Source organism: Nestor notabilis, unplaced genomic scaffold, assembly GCF_000696875.1.
Source record: "Nestor notabilis isolate BGI_N333 unplaced genomic scaffold, ASM69687v1 scaffold6917, whole genome shotgun sequence".
NCBI lineage: Eukaryota > Metazoa > Chordata > Aves > Psittaciformes > Psittacidae > Nestor > Nestor notabilis.
In genome coordinates, this window is record NW_009935981.1 from 25,195 (window position 1) to 52,903 (window position 27,709).

General features: G+C 37.0%; 1 protein-coding gene across 1 annotated transcript in view; it reads left to right on the forward strand.

Moving 5' to 3' along the window:
- Positions 1 to 27,709, forward strand: part of LOC104408475 (methylglutaconyl-CoA hydratase, mitochondrial-like) — a 109,062-nt gene that overhangs the window by 19,127 nt on the left and 62,226 nt on the right. The window contains exons 4-5 of the mRNA XM_010018099.1: positions 11,508 to 11,594; positions 26,856 to 26,948. Coding sequence (XP_010016401.1) covers positions 11,508 to 11,594; positions 26,856 to 26,948 — 180 coding nt within the window. The remainder of the gene's footprint in view (positions 1 to 11,507; positions 11,595 to 26,855; positions 26,949 to 27,709) is intronic.

Here is a 27,709-nt window from a genome sequence, read left to right on the forward strand (position 1 = left end):
TACGTGCCTGTCTTCTGCTAGTCCTGAACTGTTAGCCTGACATAGGTCACTAAAAGTGAGGCGTAGCACAGAATCAAAGTTAATATTGACTTAACATGCTGTTTGGAAACAGGTGACTGTCCTGTTCTTGTATCTTTCCACCAACCAGTACTGGTCTCTTTCATGTGCCATGGGGGAAACTGCAGGAAGCCCTGTTGTGATAGTTATGCAATGTTTTGGCTCCGTAAGAGGATACTAGGGACTGGGGAGTGACTGAGGCAACTGTTGGATGATGGAAGTGTCACAAAAAAACCTGGTTGATGTTTGGTAAAAAAAAATTTTTTTTTTTTTTTTTTTTAAGATGTGAGATTAAGATTCTTACAATAATTATTTTTTGTCCCTTTCTGCAAGAGAAGATGAATTCAGGAATGGCATGTAAGGTATAAGCTGCCTTTATTGTGGCAGAAAAGGTTAACAGGATGAATATTGCTGGGTGCTTCTAAACTTAGAGCTGGACAGACAGGATGGAAAAAGAGCCAGCTGACTTTAATCTATATCTGGTTTGAATTTGCATAGGCATTGAAAAGGGATTGTAGAACATTTGTATATAAAATTAGGATCATTTATATTTAGGATTCCTGTGTTTGAGGAGGAAAACTGAATTAGCACCTTGGCCTTTTAAGAAAAGCTTGGGATTCAAAAGCTTAACAGAGGAAAAAAAAAAAAATTAAAACTCTCCAAAAGTTGTACTTTCTGAAATAACCTGTTTTTGGGAACTGATTTAGCAGCTAGTGCTTTGAATCTGCTGATCTGGGTGTAATTATTGCAAGATATGAGATAACTTATAGCAGTGGAGCTACAAGACTGCCATGTTTCCAGAGGGAAGGCTCAGGACTGGCATCCTGCCAAAGGCTCAGATATACAGGAATTTCAGACATTTTGTTTGTTTTTCATAGTTTGATGATTTTCAGGAACTTTTCTGTGACACAGAGAGGATATGTGCAAAAGGTGAAGATATCCAAGCCATAATAGTAAATCATGACAGTGAATCTTATATGGAAGAGTATCAGTATCAGATTTTACTTTAAAAATCATACATCCACATGTAGAGAGCTTCAAGAATATAAAGTATTTCATAAAAAAAAGTAATTTTATTCATTTAAATTACTTCCTTATATAGAAACACACATAGCATCCCTCGTGTCAAACTGCTTTTCCCTTGACTAAAATGACTGCAGCCAGCATCCTGCTTGTTTTGTTTTGAAATTTAGAATAAACCTTGCTTTTTATCAAAGTTACATTTTAATTTATACTCAGGTGGTGTGTGCAAAAATTTGTGTCTATATTGGTGTGCAGTAGGGTTCATGGCTGCTGTTTGATAAAGCAAATGATTACTAGAGCAATTAAGTTATGAAAGGTGAATTATGAAGTCTGCTGCTTTAAAAACTTTGTGATAACCATACGTTGTGAACTAGTTTCTTACATGAAATGTTATTTAGCAGGCAATTATGAAAAATGTATCATAATCTCCTTTTAATATGTTTGTGCAACCATACAAAGACGGGGAGACAACCCAGTTGGACAGGTGTAAGGGTAGGGTCTGCTTTTAGCCAGTGACTATTTGCTTATAGCTGTCTGGGGCTTCAGAGCCAGCTTTTAAGTATATTATTAATTCACTCTTAAGCCTGAGTCCCATGGTAATGCACTTGTTTTACTTTCTTGGTTCCATATACATTACATACTAGAATTTCTTCCTAATGATCATGAGCATATATGTACTGTCATATTAATTTCATATCATTCTGGAACTTAATAGTGTGCTGACTTTCCAAGAATTTTCTGCATCTGAAAAATTTAATTCTGAATACTTAGATATGACTTTTGGAGTACTCCATTCCCTTTTACATGAGAAAATTTTCAGCATCTGCTTAATATTTTCTCAGTGTCTGGATGGATGCCAATGACAAGTGGCGTCCCTCAGGGGTCTGAATTGGGAACAGTATTGTTCAATATCTCCATCAGTGACATAGATAGTGGGATTGAGTGTCAGCAAGTTTTCAGATGACACCAGGCTGAATGGTGCAGTTGACATGCTTGAGGGTTGGGATGCCATCCAGAGGGACCTGGGCACGCTTGAGAGGTGGGCCCATGTGAACCCCATGAGGTTCATTAGGGCCAAGTGCAGGATCCTGCATCTGGGTCGGGGCAACCCCCAGTATCAGTACAGTCTGGGGGATAAGGGACTGAGAGTACTCCAGAGGAGAAGGACTTGTGGGTACTGGTGGATGGAAGATTGGACATGTGCATTCAGAGTCCAGAAAGCTAACTGTGTACTGGGCTGTATCCAAAGGATCATGGCCAGCAGATCAGGCGAGGTGCTTCTCACCTCTGTTCTGCCGTGGTGAGACCTCACCTGCAGTACAGCATCCAGCTCTGGAGTCCTCAGTACAGAAAAGATATGAACCTCTTGGAGAGGGTCAAGAGGAGGCCACAGAAACGATCAGAGGGTTGGAGCACCTCTCCTGTGAGGAAAGGCTGAGACAGTAGGGGTTGTTCAGCCTGGAGAAGAGAAGGCTATGCGGAAACCTTACTGCAGCCTTGCAGTTCTTAAAAGGGGCCTATAGGAAAGACGTGGAGAGATTTTTTATCTGGGCCTGTTGTGATAGGACAAGGGGTGATGATTTTAAACTGTAAGAGGGGAGATTCAGGCTGGATGTGAGGAAAAGATTCTTTACAATGAGGGTGGTAAAATACTGGCACAGGTTGCCCAGAGAGGTGGTGGATGCACCATCCCTGGAGGCATTCAAGACCATGCTGGATGTGGTTCTGGGCAACCCCATCTAGTTGAAGATATCCCTGGTCATTGCAGGAGGCTTGGACTGTATGACCTCTGAATCAAAACTATTCTATGATTCTCTGATATTTTGTGGTATGTTACTGACTTCTTTACCATTGTAGTTTTTATTTCTTACCTAATTTGTTTTAAATTGATAAAGTGTGATTTTTTTAAATTTTATTTTTTTTTAAATCTCAGTATGCAATGCACTAAAGTGTAGAGATCCAAGTCTACATACTTGCCATGTAAAAATGGTGATCATGTCTGTTTAATTTAAAAGTAAAAAGTAAGTATCAAAGAAAAATTTTAAGTGTGAAAGAATATAAGAGTTTGGATAAAAGTGTGTGCATACTGAGCCTAAATGTCATGGGATTCCTTCCTTATTGAAAAGTTTTGGAGTACTCTACAGCACAGTCAATGTTAATTTGAATCTTAGGTTTTTATCTATCTTTAAAGAATAAGCAAAAAAAACCTGGTTATACAAAACAGTGCTTTGCCAACAGTACATTGTTCTCTTAGGGATAAAGCTTTGTGGAAATGATCTTTTAATTTAACTTCTACCTGTTAGATGCATATTTGACTTAAAGTTTAGTGTGTGAAATCTCAGAGAACAAAGAGGCAGAAATTAAGTTGTACTGCTTTGTGAGTAAGATTTTTTTTTCCCCACTAGTACTCGAAGAAGATCCTCAGAAGCAAATTACTAGCAGTTCTTTGCTTAGTAGGTATTTTGGTAATATTTTTTCCCTTTCTCTTTATGTTTAACCTTCATATCTCTCATGCCTTATGACTAAATCCCATGATTCTTGATGAACTGATGTTTCATGTCTTAATGTTCTGAATTAGTTACTGTGTTATAAGTATTGATGGAGTCAATATGAATATAAAATTTGAAAATACTTAGGAATACACCAGAGCATGATGAGTACAACATGTTCATATTGTGTATTCTTTAGCTTTCAAACATTTAGATTTTAATATTCATTTGTATTCTTAAAAAAGAAAAAAAAAGCTTTCTTCCTTCCTGTCTTTTAATCTCTCAAATAACCCATTATATATATTTTTGGAGGAGTTGTTTATTCACCTTACCTTCAGAAAATGGGACAGACTCTGAAAGAGTAATACAGAAATATTGCTCAGGTATACAGAGATAGGCTTAGGATGCAAGAAGCTCAGCTGGAGCTCGAACTAGCAAAAGATATCAAGAATAACAAGAAAAACTCCTGTAGATACATTAGTACCAAGCAGAAGTTCAAGGTCCACTGCTGCATGGGACTGGTAGCTTAGTTATGAATGACACAGAAAAGGCAGAAGTATTCCATTTTCTCTTTGCCTTGGTCTGCATGGGAAAGATCAGCTACCAAGTTGCTGTGCCAAGAAGCGACAACAAAGCAAACTGCAAACCACTGACAGTGGAGAAAGACTTGAGTTAAGGTCCATCCATACCAGTTGGACACATGCACATGAACAGAATCTAATGGGATGCATCTGAGTTGGTGTACTGGAAAGCTACCATCTATCATATTTGAAAAGTAACAAAGAGTGACTGGAAGAGGGCAAATACTTCACCCATCTGCAGAAAAGAAAATTTGGGAAACTACTGACCAGTTAGTCTCACTTCAGTCTCTGGGGAAATTATGGAACAAATTTTTGTGGAAGTTGTTTCAGGCACATGGAAGACAAGTGGCTGGGAAAACCCAGCTTAGGATTTACCAAGGATAGATTGTGATTAACCAAACTGATTGCCTTCTGTGATTAAACTACTTAGTGACTGAGAGAAGAGTTACAGATACTTTGTCTACTTTGACTTTAACAAAGCATTTGACATGTTCTCCCTAGCATCCCTGTAAACAAGCTGGTGAGATACAGTCTGGACATACAGATTGTGAAAACTGGCTCACCTGCCAGAAGAATCGTATAATGTTAATACCTTAAAGCCAAACTCTCAGCTGGTTACAAGTCTTCCTTGAGGGTCAGTGCTGGGTCTGGTAATGCTGTTCAGTATCTTTGTAAATATTCTAATGGTAGGATTGAACCGTCACTGAGTTGATGACTTCAAAGTGGAGGTAGAGTTAGGTGTGTGGGAAGGAGAAGCCACCATTCAGAGAGACCTTGACTGGCAGGAAAGGTGGGCCAACGGGAGTTGCATGAAGTTTAACAAAGATAAATATGAAGTTCTGCACCTGGAATGGAATAATCTTAAGTAGCTGAACAGGCTGAGGACTGAGTGGGTGGTGTATAGCTCTGCAGCAAATGACCTAAGCATTCAGGGGGACAGCAAGCTTAGCGTGATCTAGCAGTGTACTGTGCTGGTGAAGAAGGCAAATAGTGTGCTGGACTGCACAAGGAAGAGAACCATCAGCAGATCAAAGCATGTGCTTGTTTTAGTCAGCACTTATTAGCCCAGCTGAACGTGATTAGAGGGTTGGAGATTGCTGAGGGAGGAGAGATAACTGATTTTACTGTGCCTGGTAGATAGAGAGAAAAGTATTTGCAAGGATGTACACAGTGACAGAAGAAGAGGTAGTGGGCACAAGTTGCTTTCGGAGAAGTCCATCCAGATAAAATAAATATATCTTTCATTGTGACAAGATTAATTAAGAATTAATTCCACAAAGAACTGGTGGAATTTCCCTTGCGAGAAGTATTAAAGACTTGAAATGACCCTGAGTGACCTAATCTAGGTCTGTGCATTTGGCAGAATGTTGGACCAGCCGATCTCCAGAGATTTCTTCCAGTCTAGACTTTTCTGTTATCCTACCAAATAGGTGATAATCTTCTTTGTTACTTTGTGAAAGGTGGTCCAGAATAGTTAATATTTATGAAGCATGTCTCTTCTTAATTGATCAGACTGGACTTTTTTTATTCAAGAATACAATCCGTAGTAGCTCTAATAGGTAGAGATTGATGATCGGAGTATCCTGCATCTGGCTAGGCTGGGAGATGCAATGGAATTCTTAGTGATATGAATGCATATTTTGTCTTCAAAGCATAAAACTTTTTTTTTTTTTTGTCTTTCACACAGGCAAGAGATTTCAGTAGTGGTTGACTTTATTTTGTACTGTGATTTGTCAATCATACAGCTTGATAAATGGTAGTTGAAAATAGTTGAAAGCAAAATTAATCTACATGGTGGCATTATTAGTCTAAATTGTACTTTACTGTTTATTAAAAGAATTTTTAAGGATATTAATTTGAACTATGTATCTGTCAGCAGAATAATATTATTTACTTATTACTGTGGTGTATATATATATTTAACAAGCACTAATTCTATTTAAAAAAATTTTTGCTTGCCTTATAGACTTGACACTATAAATAAATGTATTTGTTTCATGATATATTGCAGTTTCTTTTTAAAATGGGGAATTAAGTTGTCTGCATGTATTTCAGGATGCAGAAATTTCATGTCTGAAATTACTGGAAATTTGGAGAAGGAAAAAAATCTTTCTGAGTTTGAATTTAAGTTGGCTATAGTGTTTGTCCTCAAATAGGTATGAATAGCTCCCTTTTGAGGAATTCCTAACCTCATAAAAGTTGATTGGAGTTCTACTAATGATTTCAGCTAAACATGGATTTCTTGCATACATCTGCTTTTGACGAAAGATACTTACATGTATCCTATGTGTTTATTTTTTTTTTGGCTAGTAGTTATGAGTTAGTCTATAATGTATGTCAGAGTTGGCCATTTGCCTCAGTATTTTAATTTAGTATTTTAAGTGTTTATTTTTCTGTGTAAAGAAGGAGGAATATTAATTTAAAGTCTGCTTAATTACTTTGTGTAGGAATAAGCTGTGGGTACATAGCAGTTCTTAAGCTTCTAATTGCTAAGGTAGTGCATGTTTTTTACTCCTAGTTGAAACTATTTGAAGTTTCCTTCATAAATTCCTTAACCTGTTTCTTTGGGTTATTAAATATATTACAGGTGGTGCCTCTGTGCTTTACAGTTTCCAGTGTTCTTAGTTTTTGCCAACAAGATACAGAGGAATTGGAAAGAGCATGCAAAAGGATATCTTCTGATACTCTCAGATGTCACTTCCTTACTGAAATTTTTGTGTGCTGACGGAATCGGTTGATCTGTGTTTGGCAAGATCAAAGGGCAAGCTCAAAATAACATTGCTACAATGCTGTATTCTACCTCAAATGCCTGTGATGTGTCACTTCCTTTCCTCTTCTCAGAGAAAAGGCACTTTGGGCACCTTTTGACACTTGGTAGAATAACTTCCCTGTTCAATTTGGGTGTGCAAGATTTCTGAAAGACTTATTTTTAAATAAAAATATTTATTGAGTAAAGTTGAATTCTTAAGTATGAGGTATAAACCATTAAATTTTGTGTCTTTTAAGTTTAAATGTTTTGTGGTGTTTTCTGGAAGTATGTGTTAAAGCATAGTATGGAACAGTACTGTACAAGAAAATTTCTAGGCATTTATGGTATTTGGAAAGTGAGGCTATACAAAGAAGTTGGAACAGATTTTTCAAACACAACACTTAGCTTTTCAACAGTATATAAATTCTGTTTAGAAAGTGTGTGAAAATATCCAAATAAGGCAAGAGGCATGAGGTCAGAGTAATCACTGTAAAACTTAGTTACTTTTGGTGTGTTCTCTAGGTTAAATAGCCATCCTTGTCATACGAATACGTAGGTGGAAAAATTCTGGTGAATAACAGCAATATGCCTATCTTGGTGGACTGCCCTTGGCTTTCTTGAATAAACATTTTCTCTGGCATCATTGTGAAATGTAAGTCAGGCACATGCTGCAGAAACTCTCTGGACTGGCAGTGTACAATGGCCAACTGTTGAGTAGCTAAATGTTTAAAAACTTGCAAAGAGAGTTAATTGATTACATCAGGGTTTTTATACTTATGGGAAGTAAGGGAAGAAGTAACTAACGTTTCTGTGTTCTTCCAATACTGAGGGGGGAAGTAAGAAACAGAGGTTTTCTGTTGGATTGACAAGCCTCAGTGGAAGTGAAGGTAGTATTTAAAGGAGCATGCATCTTTCTCACAGTAGTTTCAAGGGTTGATCTGCCAATACCAGTTTACAGACGTGCTGCTCAGCAGGTTCCAAAAGTCTGCTGTTTGTACTGGTATTTTGCAAGCAGGGAAGTGCTTCTCTTCTACCACTTTGCTTTGTAAATTTGGAAGTGATGCTTCTGTGAATTAATTTGATTCAAGAAGAGTTTATTCGCAAGTGGAGAGTACCTGTCTTCGTCCTAATGTGGCTGTATGAGGACGTGGCTGATTGCACTGTCAGTATAGTCTTTCAGCGTTGCAAATCTCTTTTGTCATGTACTAACAGCTAGTAATTTGAAAATGGCACTCCATTTAAAGCAGTTCGTGAAGTGCTGGGAGCAGAGAGGTGAGAATTGCAGAGCATGACCCCTAGAATCACAGTTAGTTTTGACTAGCTTTTGCTATGTTTCTGTGTGGATGAGAATCAATTACTGCGACAAAGCATCGAGACGCCAGAAATCATAATACAGAGAAAACAATGATTCATGCTTCAGTACAAACCGGATGGATGTGGGGACATAATTACAGTTTACAATCAAATCTGCAACAGTTAGTTTGCCTCAACTCGCTGGTAGCTCAGGTTCCTCCTTCTTTATATATTCGGGTAGAAGAGCTTAGAGAGCCTTGTGTTCAGTGTGGTATGGAATCATGGACATACGGTACAGCCCCCAGAGAGCTGGGAGTGGATGTGGGGAAGCAGATAGGCCAAGTGTGTCTGCAGATTTCAGCTGTGGCCCATGGGAAAGTTGCAGAGGTTCCTTCTGTCAGAGTTTTTGTGGTTTGAAAAGCTTAGCTACTTTGTTTCTCTCAGCAGTTGAGCAAATACTATTTTCAGTTACTTTAAAGTAGGAAATTTGGGGTGAGAGGAGAGATCTTTGATTTCAGTGACTGAGAGCAGAAGTCTTCTTTTTCCTTCATGGCTGTATTCAAAAACTTAACCTTTTCTACTTTTGACATAAGAACAGATTTCGAAGAAACTTGTGAATAGTTCTTTGCTATATGGAACTAGGAATTCTTCAAGAATTCTTTGATCAGTGGTTGAATCTTACAACAGGAACAAAAGTATTAAGTAGGTGGCAGGTCCATCTCCTGTGAACCAGAGGATGCCAACATGTGTGTTTTGTTGGAGTGCGGCAAATGGTTTCTGCATGAAAGTCCTCAGTTACTATTATTACGCTTTGTAGGCCTAAAATAGGAAAGGTCTTTCCTATTTTAGTGGGAAACTTTTTCCATGTCCTTGATAGTTATGAGGGAGAAATACTTAAAAATGGAAATATAAGACTACAGAACTTGGTTAAGACACTAAGATCAGTTATTGTACTAGAAATATTTTTCCAGTATTCAAAATAATTAAGTTTAAATTTGCAGCTACCTTGTAATTTGTTCTTTCTTTGTTGAAAATTGAATAGATTTATTTAAATATCTTCAAGTAAATATATATTCCAAATGAAAGAAGTCTGCAGTTTGAGTATTTTTTGTATTAGAATTTGGTTTCTTTTTTGGGTTGAATCCGTTGTTTTTGTTTTGTTTTGTTTTTTAAATAAGTCTGAATAAATCAAACCCTATAAATTGCCTTAATCCTTTCCTGACAGTACATTTTCTGAACAGTTATACTGGAGGTATTTTTTAGGTTCAGTGCCTCTCTTTTGAAGTTTTCTTTATATACTTTCAAGAGTATGCCCAGTGAACAGGATTTCAGAGTGTGGAACTTTTGAGCCAGATTGCTGAGCCATACAGTTTTCTTGTTCACAAAGCACACAGGTTGTTGTTCTCATATTGGCAGTGTTTTCGACAGAGTTGCAGAAGCTAGACCCAGACATTAACAGATACCAGAGAAGTGATATCTTTTCATTTGCACACTCGCTGATAAAGCTTTTCCAGCAGGTTTTGTCATGAAGTTTTATAAAGCTCCTTTCAGCTACTGAATCATGTAGAAAAATGCATTTTTGAAACTTGCTTGCAGCTTTATATGATTTGGAGTTCTATCCAGATTTGTGGATGCAAATTTTGTTTGTTTTTTAGGTTCCTGGCACAATTTCTGTATGCATTCATTGTGAATTACTAAGGCAGCAATTGCAGTTTTGCTGCAATGCACAGTTGACCACAGTAATTCCTGTTTTATACCCCCTGCTCAACTAGCCTGTCATACTGTCTTCAGTTGAGGCATATCTTACAAGGTTGTTCGGAAGCTTTTGGCAAGGTGTCTGATACTGTAAATTAAACTTGACATTATTTAGTGGGAACCATGCAAATGCAGTCAGGACTGATGCTTTATTGTTTTTATATTGACATGAACAGAAGGAGAACAAAAGTCTCAGTAAAATTAGGAGCTTTGCTGTGATGGAAGGAGAAGAGATGCAGAGATGCTTTATTGTCCATGTTACCTTAATCCAGCAGCTGGATGTCTGTCAGAAAAATCTCAGATTGACATACTGGTTTTCTCAGAGCTAGACTAGAGTTCTGCATGTCAACTAATGCTGTCAACAAAAGTGTATCTAAAAGTGTTTGATGAAGAGGGTTAAGAGGGTCTAGCATGATTTAAGTCCAGAAATGTTAAAGGGGAAGTGTATGACTGCTTAATTTAAAATTGAGTTACGAAATTAATGATGCATTTTCCTGAATGAGTAATATTTTGATTCTCAGGGTAGAGAAACATAAAGCTGTTTTTTTGCATTGGTTATATACCATGTTTAGCCTTTTCAGGCATATGCCAAGAGATTCTAGGTTCGTTTTTACCAGATGGAAAAAATATGTGCTCAGTTGCCGTGGGAATGTTGCACTTCTTTGGAGAATAAATGTATATATGCAAATTTAGTATTTTGCATGTATTCTTTGTCTATAAGGATAATGGACTGCCTATCTTACTCTGCATTTAGTTATTTTTTATTACTATCTGATTCTCTTTTTCTTTATACATTCATGAGAGAAAATGTTGGTTTTATGTATCAGCAAATTTTTAAAAACACACTTTTGTAACCATCTTTACTTAGTGTGCTTTTTAAACAATTATTTTCATATAGTCATGAAGAAATACATTAAAAATTCTACTATTTTTCTGAAGAACAAAAAATCTGTTGTGTGACTTAGTCAAAAATGCATTTCAGTAAAGTGGGTTGAAAAATGGTAATAGGTCCACTGTAGATTTTTTTTTATTTAGCTAAATGTAGTTTGTTAATGTAAAAACATGAACCCTAGCTATTTTATTATCTACCAATAAAAGAATAACAAGAGCACAATATAAACCCCACAAATTTATCAGACTTTGTGACACAGTTGAGAAAATAAAAGCATAAATGCTATTACTCATGAACTGTTCTAGTAAAAGAGGAACTGTCACCGGGAAGAATATACTCAGTGAAAATCCAGTGGTGGGTAATTTGATTTGTTGTTGTTGTTGTTGTGGGGTTTTTTGCTTGTTTTTGGTGGTTGTTTTTTGTGGGGTTTTGTTGTTGTTGTTGTTGGTTTTTGATCTTTTTGTTTGTTTTGTTTTGTTTTTGTTTTCCCTTGATAAATAGGCTATGTTTTCCTTGAAATCTGCGGGAAATGAATGTGACCAATTTGAACTGTCCTTTTCTTAAAGTAGACTTAATTTTTTTGGGCATGCAGGAATATTTTACTTGTGAACATGTATTTATAGTACTGTTTACAGCTTGCTAACATGTATGTGAAATGTCACTTTCAGGTGCTGACCTTAAAGAAAGAGCAAAAATGCACTCAAGTGAAGTTAGCTCTTTTGTCTCAAAAACAAGAGCAACTATTAATGAAATGGGTATGTAACATCTCCCTTGAACAATGTTATTTCAACTGTAACCTGAGAAGGACTAGATTAGAGGAATGGCGGAAACTTGCTTAGTTGATTCTTGACAGGTATCCACAACTATTTATATTGATAAATACAAATCATGGTACATTACTTCTTTTAAAATATTCCTAATTGAGTGTGGACTTAATTTCAGAATGCTGAAAGAGAGGTGATGTGCCCTGCTGTTTTCATAAAGGATGGATTCGTTCAGTGACATCAAATACTTTAGAATTTAGTTTTCACTACTGCATTCTTGTGGTTCATATAATTAATACAGTCTTTAATACATTTTAGAAACATATTAAGCATCAGCTGTTGAAACAAAATTAGCTACTAAGGCTTTCTAGAATTTTGTTTAGTATGCACTCGTTCTGGTGTAGTAAGACCTGTTTGGGATTTTAATTGACTTGTACCGGTTTTTAAGGATAGTAATTTCTCTGTAATTTTTATATTATGAACTCACCATCACATCATTATGTTTCTACATTTCTGCTGGTTAGTTTTAGTATAATTGTTTTTCAGCAGCACATTGTGAATTTGTCAAAAGAGGTCAAGTGAGCCAAGTTTGAGGCAATTAATTTTATACATTTGATGTATACATGCAATGTGTTTTGTCACTTAAAATTCTGGCTCAAAAGTGAGTAATAAATAATTTCTTAGAAAATGTTTTTAGATGAATTGTCTTAATAACACTCTGTCAGATCTTGGTTTGTCAGAATGTTGTGAATGGAAACCAATATGATTTTGCAGGTAAATGGCAGATTAGTGAATGAGTCTTTGATTAAGTACTTAACAGAGAGAACTTGTGTCCTCGAATTAATGTGTTGTGTTTGAAGCAAAGCAGATCTTCGGTGCTTTTTAAATAAATACATAAAATCATGAAGTATTAGCAAGTGTATACATAATTGATTTCCTGCAGTTGATACTGTATTTCATGCTGGCATGTGTCCTTTATTGGAATGCTGAGCAAGTGGCAGCAAGTTTTTCTAGTTAGTTACTTTATAAGATTTTTTGGCGGCCTCTTTATCTCTAAGTAGTATTTTTTCAGTCTTTTTTGGACTGAAGTTATTGGAAATACTTTCTGAGCTGGTATTAATGTTTAAGAAGGGGTAACATGTTTTAAGATTTTTCTATGATAAAGAAATACATATAAAAAAAAAAAATCAGCTATTTTTGATTTTTTAAAGTGCAAAAATTCCTGAAGTCTAAACAACTATTTGGGTTCATAATTCTGTGCTGAATGACTGGAAAATATACACAGTGATTTGATGCTTTGTTTTGCTCCAGAATTGAGAGGACTTTAAGACAACTGTTTGATTGTCTTCAACTTCATTAAGGTTCCTGTGAGAATATTTAACTACTGAATATGTGAGCAAATTTTTAGTGTTATCGAAAAGGTTTACAGTATGTCATCATGCTAACAGTGAATTACTTGGAGCTTTAGGAAACCAGTGTGAGTACTTTGATTCACTGATATCTAGTCTCTTTTTCAAGAAAGGAGCATGAACTTGTAAGTGGAATTAATATTTGAGAATCTAGGTCACTGAAGTACCTAGATACGAGGAGGGTTTGTGAGAAAATGTAAAACAGCAGTTACTCATGCTGCAAGTTGGAAAAGAGAAAGAATTTGAACATAGCCCTTGAACAGTATTATAACAAACTTTTTTTCTTAGGTGGAGGGTCTTTCTCCCCTACCGCTTCTCCTCTTTCTCCCCCTTCTCCATCCCTCCTTAGTTACTTCCTCTGTCCTGCCGTTTTGCCATTTCTGTTTTAAAACATGAGACAGTAGAAGATTCTTTAATGGTTACACGATATTTGACCATCTCCCACTTCATTGTTTAAAAGGCTTTTTTACAGGATTAGAGAAGAACATTGAGATATCACTTCTAATGTTATTGGTCAATTTTCATATCAGGTATGATTGCACATACATACACATGCACATACATAAGTAGCTCTTATTTTTCAGTCACATGGTGTATTCAAAAAGTATACATTTTTGAGTCATTATTGGGTTTGAGCACATGCCAACAGTAGATTTATTTATAGGATGGATCTAAGATTTTAATGAAGGGTCTTTGCAGAGCAATTTAAAATGTGGCTCCCTTCATCAGGAACTAGTAGAGAATATGAAAAAGTGGATTTCATAAATTAGGTGAGTGCACAAGGTGTCATGCTGTGTGATGCCCTTATGAATAGAAGTGAAAATTAATTTTATAGCAAGTCAGAGGTTCTCAAATCTTTTTTTCTTTTGAAGAAGTGATCTGGTATTACAGAATGTAATTTTTGTAGAACTAGTGGAACACAGTATTTGTGTTTGATTACTGCAATGAACTTGTATATTGAAAATAGTAACAACCAGAATGTTGTGAGATGGTTGAAGAGGGGAAACAATTTTCAAATTATTAGTTGCCACTACAGAATGCTAGATGGCCAGGGAACAGAATTTCCAGTCTCTCACTTTGTTCTTTTTCTATCCAAGTTTAATGCTGTAATCTCATTTCAAATGTGTTCTACTTTTTGCTTCTCAGAAATAGGTCATGTTTTGATAATTGCATTTGTATTCAGATGTGTGACCTAGTAAGGAGATGCTTCTTTTTAACAGTATTTTCAGAAAGAGCATTAAGTTATCTTTGTAGAGAAAATACTCAAAAGGTTAGTTACATCTTGGACAATTGGATAAACTTAGCTTCTTAGAACTGACATGCTTTGGTTTTCTTTAGTTCCCGTAAATTTCAGTACATTTAGAATCCTTTAAATTTAAAAGTTAGCAGTTTTGTTAAAAGCTGTAGTATCATTTTGGAATACAGTTACAGTAGAGAGTTTTCTGGAAATTAAAAGCATACTGCACTTGTTTTTATGGGATTAATTTATAACTTCTTGCTAAATTTGGGTGAAGTATTAAGACTGCAGTAAATATCACTCAGTATAAAAATAAGCACTTAAAGAGCTGAAAAAATTGGTATTGAGCTGTTGGTTGCAGTGCTTAAGTTGAGGCGGGGGGAAAAATCAAAACGGCCTTTATTTTTAGCAGTGGTTGCTTTTGCTGAAATTATACCAAAATTGGGGTGGGGTTTTTTTTGGGTTTGTTGTTGTTGTTGTTGTTGCTGTAGGGTTTGGGTTTTTTTTATAGTAGGAATTATAAGGCTACTTGTCCATTACTATATTCTGCTTGAGGCTCTTCGTCTCTGATGTAAGGCTGGCTTTACCCTCAGAAAAACTGGGAGAGGAAAACATTAATAGATCTCTTGCAGCAATGCACAACAGAACAGGCTTGACTAAAAGAAATCACGTTACTTACTACCAGAAACCCTGTTTTGATGGTTGGGGGTGGGGTAGGGGAGCCATCATTGTGGGTCAGATCTTCAGCATGTATTTTTGGTACGACTCCCATGTTCTTAATACTGACTGTGGGGTCTGGGCTGTGATACTGCTATCATATGCATGTCATCTGTTGGGATTTCATTTGGAAGACAAACTGGGGTGAGGTATAGAGCTGAATGCAGTAACCACTTTCCTGTAGAAAAATACCTTGTTTAACAGAAAGAAAAAGTGAAGCTGCAGAAAGAATTTGAGCTTGGCAAAACCCATGACAACTTGTAATTACTCAGAGCGATTTTTGGCTGCAATATCTAATAAGTGAGAAACACCATTGGTTAGCAAAGCTGTTCCATAGAACAGCATAAATAGCTGAATCCCACAAATGGGAAAAAAAATATTGAAGACTTCTTTGTTTAAGACATCTGATTGGTTTTGAGTCTTAAGTTCTAATATAATTTTACTAAGTAGTGATATCTAGTAATTTTTTTAGACATATTTTTCACAGATGTGATTAGTTCTCATGTAGTCTAGTTTGAGTGAGAGCATCTTGAATGAAAGCACGTTGTGGTCAGTTACTTGCATTTTTTTTTTATTGTGTGCTCTTTATTTTATTGAAAGCAGATACAATTTTCTATTTACAGATTTTTGTTTTTTTCCTTAGCAATTTTATGGCATTGTGGTTTCTTTCAGTCATAACCAAACTTTTCATTTACCTAAAAGAGTGCTCTTACTTATCATTCAGGAGAACAGTCTCTTCTCCAAAAAGTTCTTTTTTCGACTATTTGAGATCACACATCCTTGGAAATTCTTAGGTTGTGCCACATTATACACTGCAGTTTTGTTTTGGATGCAAGGTGTCAAAACTTGATCTCAAGAGGTCCCAAGAGTGAGATAAGGAATATAAAAGTCTCATTTGATTTCTGGTCTGCTAACTGCCTGCCTGCCTTCCCATTGTAAAGTTTCAAAACCAGGCAAGAATTGATCATTGATGAGGTCAGAGCAGTGCCTTATTTTACTGTTTGAGTTCCTGGGGCTTCTGTGGACCTTTGGTTAACATTAAAAATCTTGATTTAGTAATGAACACACCAGACCTGATTACTACTCTGAGAAGTGACTGCTTATGTAACATTGACCAAATCTTTCTGTGTGTGCTGGAGGTAGATCTGGGCAGCAGTGATGGAGTGCTCTAGTTTGGAAATCCAGTGGGAAGAACTGTGGGTTTCTCTCAGGGAAGAGCAGATACAGGCTGTAACTTCTAAAAGCGTTCACTAGGAAGCTGAATGGAATATCACAGGTAGTTACCAAATTTGAGAAAGGAAATACTTAGCTATTGTAAATAAGCTATTGCTAAGCAGTGTCATGCTTAGCAGCCATCCATAGGCTTCTTGGTCACCCTACCTTGCTGACACTGTGAAAGGGAGATTTTGGCACAGTGTTTCTCTTGCTGTGTTTTGTTGCCTGCTTAGTTAAATGTAGAGCATAGCTGACACAGTCCAAGACTGCTAGCATTCTGAACGTGTTACTGAGCTCTTGGTTGTTTTCCAGTTGTAGATTTACTGCTTCTCTTAACATTGAATTAATTTAAGATACCCTTTGACTAAGTATTGTCTGTTTCCTAAATAGACAGTACTGTCTTTGCAGAGCTGAAATTATGGGCTTTGTCAAATTGCATTGGATTGGTTTTAATTAAAAAACACAATGCTAAGCTCTGTACCATTATAGAAGCAATGAATGCAACATTAAACTTCTCTACCAAGATGTTTATTAGCTATTTATATGACAGCATTGCTTCCACAAATGCTAATACACTTTTTTCCCCCATAATAGTAACTTTCTAAAAACTGTTATAAAGAAAGATGAGAAATGGAGGACTGGAATATTAGGATGAGCTGATAGTCCTTCCTCATAGAGCTGAAAATTAAGGAAGGAGGTGGCTTTGCATGGCCGATTCATTGCTTTGATCTCTGGCACTGCTGTACAGCCTTGAAGGAGATTAACATAGCCTCATCTGTAGTTCTGTTTTCCTTCTGGTAGTAGTTCCAAATGCTGCTCTATGAGGAAGAGAGGCTGTGCTCTGGATGTGGCTCTTTAATTTTACTCACACAAAAGAAACTGTACCAAAAGAAGGGTGCTAGTAACTCAGATGGTTTATTGAGATCAACATAGCCAGTTTGCACATTGTTAAAACCAACCTTCAGTATGACCTCCTGTCCAGAGCTTCTGTTCCTTCTGTGGGGAGCTACATTGTGCAAGTTTGATGCACTGGGAAACTCTACCCTTTCCTTGCCCTGTGCAGGTTTGAAATTGCATGTTTCAATCTCCGAATAAGGAGGAATGGTTTGTTAGCTTTTGCTTTCCTTTCCTCAAGTCTGTGGCTCAGTTCCTAGAACCAATTGGTATTTAAAGGGCAGCAACTCCTGGCATGCTACCGAAAATATTATGTTGCTTTTCTATTGAAGAAATCCTAGGCTCACTGCTTGGGCCCAGCATTAGACTTTGACTTCAGAATAGCATGTTGAACTCTTGTATTGAACGCAGCTTTTGCCTAGGCGTGTACTGCTTTTAGAGATTATAGTGGTGCTGTCATTTGAATTTTATTTAGTGTGTTGTCTAAGAAAGAAACAACTTGCATAGAAGTAGAATGTAAAACTGTGACTGAAATAATTTGTCCTTGGCAGACTAGGGATAATGAGGGCCTTCTCCAGAAGGCTACCTTGGATTTGGAGGAGGCTGAGTCTCTCAATGACTTCTTTGTCTCAGTCTTCACTGGCAAGTGCTCTGACCACGCCGCTCAAGCCTTGGGAGATAAATGCAAGGACTGTGAGGATGAAGACCTTAGGCCCACTGTAGAAGAGGATCAGATTTGAGATCATCTTAGGAACCAGAATGTGTACAAGTCCATGGGATCTGATGAAATCCATCCAAAATGAACTTGCTAAGCCACTGTCTGTCCATCATATTTGAAAAATCATGGCAGTCAGGTGAAGTTCCCAGCAACTGGAAAAAGGGAAATAGAACCCTGTATTCAGGAAGGGGAATATGGAAGACAGTCAGTCTCACCTCTGTGCCTGGCAGGATCATGGAGCAGATTCTCCTGGAAACTGTGCCAAGACACGTGAAAAACAATGAAGTGGTTGATGACAGCCAGCATGGCTTCATAAAGGGCATATCCTGCCTCACCAATTTGTTGGCCTTCTATGATGGGGCTACAGAACTGATGGACAGGGGCAGAGCAGGTAACATCATCTATCTGGACTTGTGCAAAGTGTTCGACACTGTCCCACACGACATCCTTGTCTCTAAATTGGAGAGACATCAATTTGATGGATGTAACACTCAGTGGATAAAGGAGTGGCTGGGTGGCTGCACGCAAAGAGTTGCAGTCAATGGTTCAATGTCCAACTGGAGACGAGTGACAAGTGGTGTCCCCCAGGGATCGGTGTTGTGACTGATCCTATTCAACATCTTTGTAAGTGACATTCACAGTGGGATTGAGTGTGCCCTCAGCAAGTTTGCAGACAACACCAAGCTGTGTGGTTCGGTTGATACACTGGAGGGAAGGGATGGGATCCAGAGGGACCTGGACACGCTTGAGAGGTGGGCCGATGCCAGCCTCATGAAGTTCAACAGTGCGAAGTGCGAGGTCCTACACTTGGGTTGGGGCAATCCCAGGAACAGCTACAGGTGGGCAGAGAAAAGATTCAGAGCAGCTGAGGGTAGAATGACTTGGGGGTGTTGGCTGACAAGAAACTGAACATGAGCCGGCTTCAGTGTGCACTTGCAGCCCAGAAACCAACCATATCCTGGTCTGCATCAAAAGAAGCGTGACCAGCAGGCCAAAGGAGGTGATCCTGCCCCTCTACTCTGCTCTCGTGGGACCCCACTTGGAGCAGTGGGTACAGTTCTGGTGTCCTCAGCATAAGAAGGACATGGAGCTGCTGGGGCAAGTCCAGAGGAGGGCCACGAGGATGATAAGAGGGCTGGAGCACCTCCCGTATGAAGAGAGGCTGAGAAAGTTGGGGCTGTTCAGCCTGGAAAAGAGAAGGCTGCGTGGAGACCTCATAGCAGCCTTCCAGTATCTGAGGGGGGTCTATAAGGATGCTGGAGAGGGACTTCTTTTCATCAGGGACTGCAGTGGTTGGACAAGGGGTAATGGGTTTCAACTTTAACAGGGGAAGTTCAGGTTAGATGTAAGGAAGAAGTTCCTCACTGTGGTGAGGCACTGGAACAGGTTGCCCAAAGAAATGGTAAGTGCTTCATCCCTGGCAGCATTCAGGGTCAGTGTGGCGACATTGTCTAGTGTGAGGTGTCCCTGCCCATGTCAGGGGGATTGGAACTCGATGATCTTAGGGTCCTTTCCAACCCAAACCATTCTATTATTCTGGCCTTTTGTTTTATGAATTCAGTGCTTGATTATGTGCTATGCTATTTGTGTGTGTAGTAAGTTCTTAAATGTACTTAGGATAGGAAATACAAGAAGTGATTTCAGTTTTCTTCTATCCAAAGCTTTTCTTAATTTGTACAGAAAGTAGATTCTGTAATTTTGTGTTTACTTCATTATTGTTTTACTGAGGGCAGAGTAAGACTACAAGAAGAAACATTAGTAAATATGAAGGAACTGAGGAATCTGTTCATCAAACCGAAGTGTACCGCTGAAGAAATGTCCGGACTGTTTTATATAGTACAAAAAGAGAATCATGGCAGAATTGCCTACAGAAGACTTTAGCTAAAGGGTTTGATTAGAGTACCTGTCTTTCATTCCTATTAGTTTCCCAGGTTTTGCTCCTATTACCAAGAATATAAAACACACTGTCCTATTACCTGTCCATAATAAAGTACCTAACAGAAAATCTTAAAATTAAGAACATAATATTCCTGCATTAGATATTTATTTGTTAATTCAAGAATATTTCTTCTAGGTCATTCATAAGAGTGAGTGAGCACTGGAGGAAACTGTGAAATTAATGGGATTGAGGAAAATGCCTTAAGACAACCCTTTAGCTACTGTCATAATAAAGGGAAGATAAACTTTACTAATATCTTTTGCTTAACTGTAAGCAATGTGCAGTTACCACTTTCATTTAAAGCAAAATTTCTTCACAAATGCTAAAAATAATTTTTTAATGCAGCTCTTTCTTGCAACCAGTTGTCTGTCTGAACTTTGGAGGTATTAAAGCAAAGATAGTAATGTTCAAATAAATCTGTCAACAGTAACAGTCTGTTAATCTCCTTATCCAAAGCACTGGAATTAGAGGGTAGCTAAAAGCCTTTCACAGTTGAAACTAACAAATACATGGAAAAGAATTGTGTGCATCCAAATGCACATGTAGACAATTCAGACTTAAAAATGTGGTCATGTTTTTGCAGATTGAGGTATTTAAAAAATGTAAGCAAATATTTAAGTTACTTTGAATAACTACTTTTCATTCTTGTTGCAATAATGGCAGGTAGAGCTTTGTAGCATTTAATTAGTTGCCTTGAATAAAAATGGTTTGACCTATCTTCTTTGTTAAGTTCATATAGGAAGGTTTGACAGTCTTTCTTAGCCATTTTTTTATGTTGCAGCGTACACTGGTTGGTTTCCATTCTGTTACAGAATGGATGAAAGTGCTTGTTGAAGTATTTGGTTTCTATGAGCTTTTTTCTCCCCATAGAAAGGCCTTTTTCAATTGGGATGCTTGCAATTGAAAATGCAAGCAAACTGTTTTAGTCACTGTCTTGGTAACAGGTTTTACAAGGCAAGATAAAGCCTGAAACTAACATCGCAAATCTCATATGACATCTTTATGTTATTATTGTTCTTCAGGAAAAGATCCCAAAAGGTGAAACCAAGATACGGTATTGTGTTGCAGTTATTTTTCTGATTTCCTGTGACATAAATGAACTTAGGTGAAAGTGTAATTTTGTGAATAAAATGTTCCTAATGTAAAGAATATGTCACATGTGATTTTTCCCCTTCATTCAGCACTGGTGAGGCCACACCTTGGAGTACTGTGCCCAGTTCTGGGTTCCCCAGGACAAGGGAGAGATGTAACTACTGAAGGTAGCCCAGTGAAGGGCCATGAAGATGATGAATAGACTGGAGCATCTCTTGTAGGAGGAAAGGTTGAGTGAACTAGGATTGTTCAGCCTGGAGAAGAGAAGGCTCAAGGGGTGATCTTACCAATAGGGATAAATACCTAAAGGTAGTGGGGGAGTGTTAAGATGAAGCTAGACCCAGAGGCAGTGGGCACAAACTGAAACATGGGAGGTTCCCCCTGAACATCAGGAAACATTTACTGTGAGGGACACTGACACAGATCACTGTTACGTGATTTAAAGGTTTCTCATGTGCTGCAGTCATATGAAGGCAGATATTTGCACACTTTCTTAATCTGTTTTAGTTAGATAATGAATTGTGGAAGTTTTCATATATCCCTCAATATTTATAGCATACTTTTCTCCAGTAATCTATGTAATACAGTATGCAAGATATTTTTAAACAGTTCATCCTCTTTGCTTTATGTTTGATGATATTCATTATTCAAAAGGAAAAATAAGCTGCTACAAATGCCCCCTGAACTTGCTAGTCCTAGTAAGCTGTGCCCTAATTGACCTTATTTGTCAAATAATCAGAAATTCACATGTGGAATAAATAGTTTGAACAATCTATTTCTTCATTCTCTGGGAAGTCATTTGTATTGTTGGAGACCTAGTTTTTGAGACAAATCAAGCTTATGAGTCTAGTTTAGTAGGCACTAGAGGTAGTGACTAGCTTCTGGTTTATGTCTCAGTAACTGTTCTTTCCAAACGTAGATAGGCAGAGGTCACTGAAGTAAGAAGAAAGATGAAATATAAGGATGTTTTTCAATGATGTCCAGGTACAGGAGGACAACTGAAGAATAGTAATGGGAGCTAAGATGACTGTCATTTTAGTCTTTCATATCAAATACTTGAAAAGGCATGCTTTGAAGTGGAGCCTTATTTGAATGTTCCTAAATACCAAGTTCTCACTGCTGGAGTTAGCTGAATTGAAAGCACTTGTCCTCGTGTGTGCAAGGATACGTCAAAAATAGAAGTTAATTATATCTTAGGATGATATATAATTTGTGCATTATTAGGGATTGAAAGGGCTTCCAAGGCCTTCTCTTTCCTGGTTCATGGGAATCATGAACTGCAAGTGTTGCAGTAACTGTGCAGACCTTTTACTTGTAGAGAAACTGAATCCTAAGACTGCTGGATTTCCAGATATTTAACGACGGCTCCTGTACCCAGCTGTAGGAAGGAATACTGTGGTGTTGGTCTGGTTAATTGTTTTATACTGCTCCCAAGCTACAAGTGTATGGTTCTTATAGAAAGCTTATAGGCACATGAACAGCCTGGAACTAATAATTTTGTGCCTAGAGAATGTTTCCTCTTTTTGTACAAATACGTGCTACAGTTGCTAACAGAAAATACTACAAGTATGTATTTACTTGGCAAGCAAGGAAGCCACTCTTAAAAGGTCGTTCTCTTTGGATTTGATACATTCTAAATCAGTAACTTTTTTCTGGATGTCATATGTTTTAAGTTAAGCAATCTGGACAAGTTGATGCAAGTTGACCAGGAACACAAAGCACAAAGTCTGGAATTCTGGATACCATTATAATTCTTCCTCTGCCCATTTCAAGAACCCTCAGGAAGGGATGAGTAATAGGGATAGGTCTTCCTTTGAGCCGTTGGACACTGTCTAAAGAATGTGTTTATTGCCAGCTATGTAAAATCTACGCTATATAATGTCTAATAAAGGCAAGACTACTTTCATGTATAAATTACTGCCATTTTGGCTTTACTGTACTTATTTATTAATTTTTCCTAGTTTTTCCCTTCTTCCTTCATATGCTGGTCTTTCATTCATCATATAATCATCTCTAAGCAGAAGGGAAATCCCTTGTTAGTGACCAGCAGCGGACATCATGTGTAAAGTCACTTTAAAATGAAATAACAGTTACCTGCTTCAAAACAGTTGTGATTCTTTGACATTGCTTCCCACATTACATGTGTATTTATGTGCTTAAATGCAAAGTGTCCTGTGACATTCTGTACTGATGACAAAATCGAGGGTTTATCTTACTCTTTGTCTTTCAGTAATGGAGAGGAAAGCAGGAGGCATCCCAAGGCTGCTGGTCAGCCTTATCTAAAACTACATGTAACAAACGCATTTACCAGGAATGCATTCCTGAAGTTGAGCTGAAGATCCACAGTTACTGTGGAGTAGGAAACAGACCCATTTCTTTATACTGCTTGTATCATATTTTCTAACTTTTCTAACTTGGAGCTTTTATGAGTTTGGACTTCATTAACTGTATCATGTTACTATGTTTAGTTTCTTACTGAAGTTTTTTGCATGCCATTCATTTCTTAGTTCTTCAGTTCCCTGTTGGTCACTTCATCTGTGTCATGTCTTGAATGGCCATTAAATGTCCTTTTGTACAGTTTGTGTCACCTTCTGTCCTAACAGGTTATTCCTCAGATAACTTAATACACAAAAATTATTTTGATCTGCTTGTCATGTTTGTCTACTCTTCACCTAGTCAAACCTGTTTCTACTCCTGTGATCTCAAATACAGCAATATATTTTTGTCTTACCTCTGTCCTTTGCTGACTTAGGACTACATAGACTGATATGGGCCCTTCTTTACTGTACTTACGACCTTCCTTTTCTGTAATGTCATTAAGCATTGATGTTATATTAGGACGTGAGTATTGGCCTTTCTTTGGACGCTTGTTTAATATGCATAGTGGAAGTGTACCTACAGAATATGCAGCGTGTTTTACTATACAGTAGATCTGTGAAGTAATCCTTTATGAATTCATTGCATGAACTGGCTTGTTACTTAGTGTTTTTCATGTTTTAGCGTCCACACTTTGATGTACTACAGTAGTTAAGTGCAATTCTGTGATTACAGTTTAACAATGCTGATTACTTAGTCTCTTTTTTTTAACTACCACTAACAGCATCGATCTGTGTATATGGTCTTCTTTTCTCTGTGTGTTTTACGCTCTCATTTAGTTTGTTTTGTTCCTTTTATATATATTCACAATTCCTTTTGTGGACTTTACTGTGCAGTTCGTGATTGAACATCGATAAACCCGTTTCAGATCTAGCACTGATGTTTAGTAGGATAATCGCCTGAGATTTATATCTGTTATTTACAGTGTGACAAAATGTGGGATGTTAGAGAATAAAACCACTGGGCTTCCTGGCAAAGCTTTAAGTAGTTTGGGGTTTTTTTTCCTATCATTCGCGGCAAATGAGCCTTGCCATGTAGAATCATTGTGGAGGTCAATCTGTCTGTTTACTTAATTTAGTGCTCTAAAAATTTGATTGCATACAACTAAGTTAAGTCTACAGGGCATGATTTGTCAAACATCGTCTCTGGTTTTGTTATGAGCTGAACAGTTTTGGCAGTTGTGTATTAAAATTATGCAGATAAACATGAACAAGTGCCTCTTGTGCTACAAAATTCGAATATTCCAAGAAGCTTTGCCCTTGGTAACAAGTTCTGGTAACTTAGAGACTCTGTTTACAATCAGGAGCAATTGCTAATTTATTTCTATATTGCTTTGTCTGATGCTTCACAAGAACATGTTAAAAGAACTAATTTCCTTAATTCTTTCGATAGGTATGCATACAGCTGTTGTAAAGAAATTTATATTTTGCCTTTCTTTCATTGTCAACTGCCACTTTAGGTGATCCTTTAAAATTAATATCCTTGGGAAGCTATTATTCTAACATATGGTATCAAACAGCTTTTTCTCCCTTTTAATTATGAATTTTAGTATTTCTTGATAGGAATGCTGGCTGTAATTCTTGAAAGCAAACTGGTTTGTAATGCTCTGTATGTAATAGCCTCCTTAAATCGTGCCATAGCTAAATTTGAAAGTTACTTATAGGAAAAGTGGTCTGCCTTGGACTACTGCAGAAGTTGTGTAGATAGTGCTTCACATACCTAGTCTCTGAGAAATGGAACATAAATACAGGCAGTAACTATAATTAATAATGGCCATGCCTTAGTGTTCAGGCAAATTATTCTTCATTTACTGGTGGCAGAGGCAGATTTCTTTAAATACAAGATGTATCAACCTTGAACTTGGATTGCAAGACTGTTTGGCAGATTGGTTGTGGTGACGGGGTTATGAGTTTCAGTCAGCAGCTTGGCCTTGCTGGAATGAGAGTTGCTTTCCCATATAACTAAGAAAAGTAAATTGAGAAACAGCAGATTTTACTCCTATTCCTCTGTCTTCTGTGCTTTCTGTGGCTAGATGGCAATATGTAATTGCTAACTTGGGCTCTTCTAAGTGGCTGCAAGTGCTTGATTGTTGCAGACAGTAATCAGTAGTCTCTTTTGACACTGGAGTTGGTTCAGATAATCACTTAATCAAGATCTAAATCAGGACCCAAGGGACTTTGATTTAAAGCATCTGTTATAATCTTGAAAAACATTAATAAATTTTTGTTCTTTTCTTGAAGACAATTGGATTTTCATTAGTTGTTAATCATAAAAGGATTTTGATTTGCAGCTAAAAGTAGCCTTTTGTTTAATTTGATATTTCGTTTTGTTACCCAGTGAGGAACTACCTGTTTGTATACAGATTTATCCATGCTGATATACATTAACTTCTTATTGGTTGTGAGGTTGTTTTTTAGATGAAGTTATCTGAAGTGTATCTGTCAGAAAGGAAAAAGGTAAGTTAGGTAGCACAACTTCTAAATTTAGAACTAGTTCACTAAAGAAAGGAATTATTATTTGTAATTAGTGCATTAAATTAATCATTTTTTGACAAATTAGCCTTCTAGATTATAAAAGGAGAGAACATTCTCTCACATCAGATTTTCATTTATATTTTGGCAGCAGGTTTTTTTTCAATTCCAACTAAGACTGAATGAACTGGTCATTGAATTTAAGAAGCTGAAACATTAAAACAAAATGTTTTTTTAACATCTGAAAAAAACCCCAACTATTGCTGTCAAGAGTTGGTTTAACATTTCAACAAGCTGTAGGCCATGTGTTCAGCTGATGAATTGCTTTTGACTATCTTTGAAACTTAAGTAGCAACAATGTACTACTGAAATATTGTTTAAGTGTAGTCTAAAATTATCGATAGCTTGTGGTAAATGTTAAATCTAATTAAAGCTGTACTATAGAAGTTTATTTCTCAAATGAAAAATACCTTTTATCCCAAAACTTTGAGTTTGTGGTGAAGAGGGAAGAAGAAAACTTAAACTTGTTGGAGATGGAGAGCAGTACTTTAAACTGAATGTTTAAATGACTTCCCTGAGTCAGAACACAGATGATAAATCAAATACAAACCTGCTATGGTCACACAGGTCTCTGTATCTCTGCTACCTGTCACATGTTCAGGCAGGGCATGCATCTGTTTGAGACTGAAAACTTTTCCACGTTCCATTAAGCTGTTGGCTGCTGCTTTATGGGAGAAAAGGGGCAATAGTGGTGACAACACCACATCTGGGAATATTAAGACACAGACAGCTTCCAGCTGAGCTAGCATCACAGATGATTATGGTAAGTCATCTATATTTCAACTGGGACTGTTTGTGTATGTGCCTTTTTAAAGTATTCCTTTTTTATTTTTTGCCTAGCTCTGCTATGTATGTTTTTAGAGTTTACTCTTCAGATTTTTGACAGAAGTCAGCAGAAGCTAGAGGAAAGGGCTTGCAAACCTATTTAGCCACAAAGTGATATAGAAGGAGGGTCATTTTATTTTTGCCGAAGTGTTGCTGAGCAATCACTTTTTTGTCCCTCTTAGTTTTATCAAGTTTCTTCCCATAGGATGACTGTACTTTGAATAAAATGCAATTAAATGGTATTTCAGAGACATTCTTTATGAGGCCAGTGTTAAATTAATTGGGACTTTCTTTTTCAGCTAATCTGCCTGTGCCTACTATTGCTGCAATAGATGGAGCTGCGTTAGGTGGTGGCCTAGAACTTGCATTAGCCTGTGACATAAGAGTGGCAGGTAGGTCCGAATCCTGTTTATAGAACATAGAATTGTTAGTGTTGCAGATGGCTTGACTAATTCTTGTTTTGGCAATAGTTTTATAAAACTTACTTTGTATTTGTTGTTGTTTCTAACCAATTATTTTAAAAGGATTTAGCAGAAACCTGTCTAAGTAGTGTTACATGTTTTATTTTTTTCTTATGACATTTATGTTATCAGTATTGCTAGAAGGATTATATAGTGGTTTGAAAAAAATACTTAATTTACTAATTCAAGTATTCTCCTCTTCTGTATCTGAAGTATGCTAGATGGAGATTTGATTTTTATCTAAACAGTTTGCAGGGAAAAAGCAGAAGTTGTTAGTGAGAGTATTACTACACAAGCCATTAAGCTGTTATAAAAGAAAAGTGACAATAGCACTTGAAAAGAGAAACCTTGACCTATCCAGCTGTCAGAACTGTAAAGCCATTTGTTGAAAAGTAAATGGAAACTTGCTCCTGAACAGTTGCCAGTAACGTAGGATATATAAAGCTGTTTGACCCTTAGAGAATATTCTGTCAGCTAAAGAATTCATAATAATAATCAGATACGGAACTGTACCCCATTTTGAGATGTTAAATAATAACAATCTTTTTATTTTAGTATTTTACATTTTGCAAGTAAGTCTCTGTTACTCACTGTAATTGATTACTTGCTATGTGAAAATTAATAAGGTACAGAACTTGCCTTGATGAAAGTAGTTGGATCTTTTACTAAAGGTTAAATCTATTTAAAGAGTT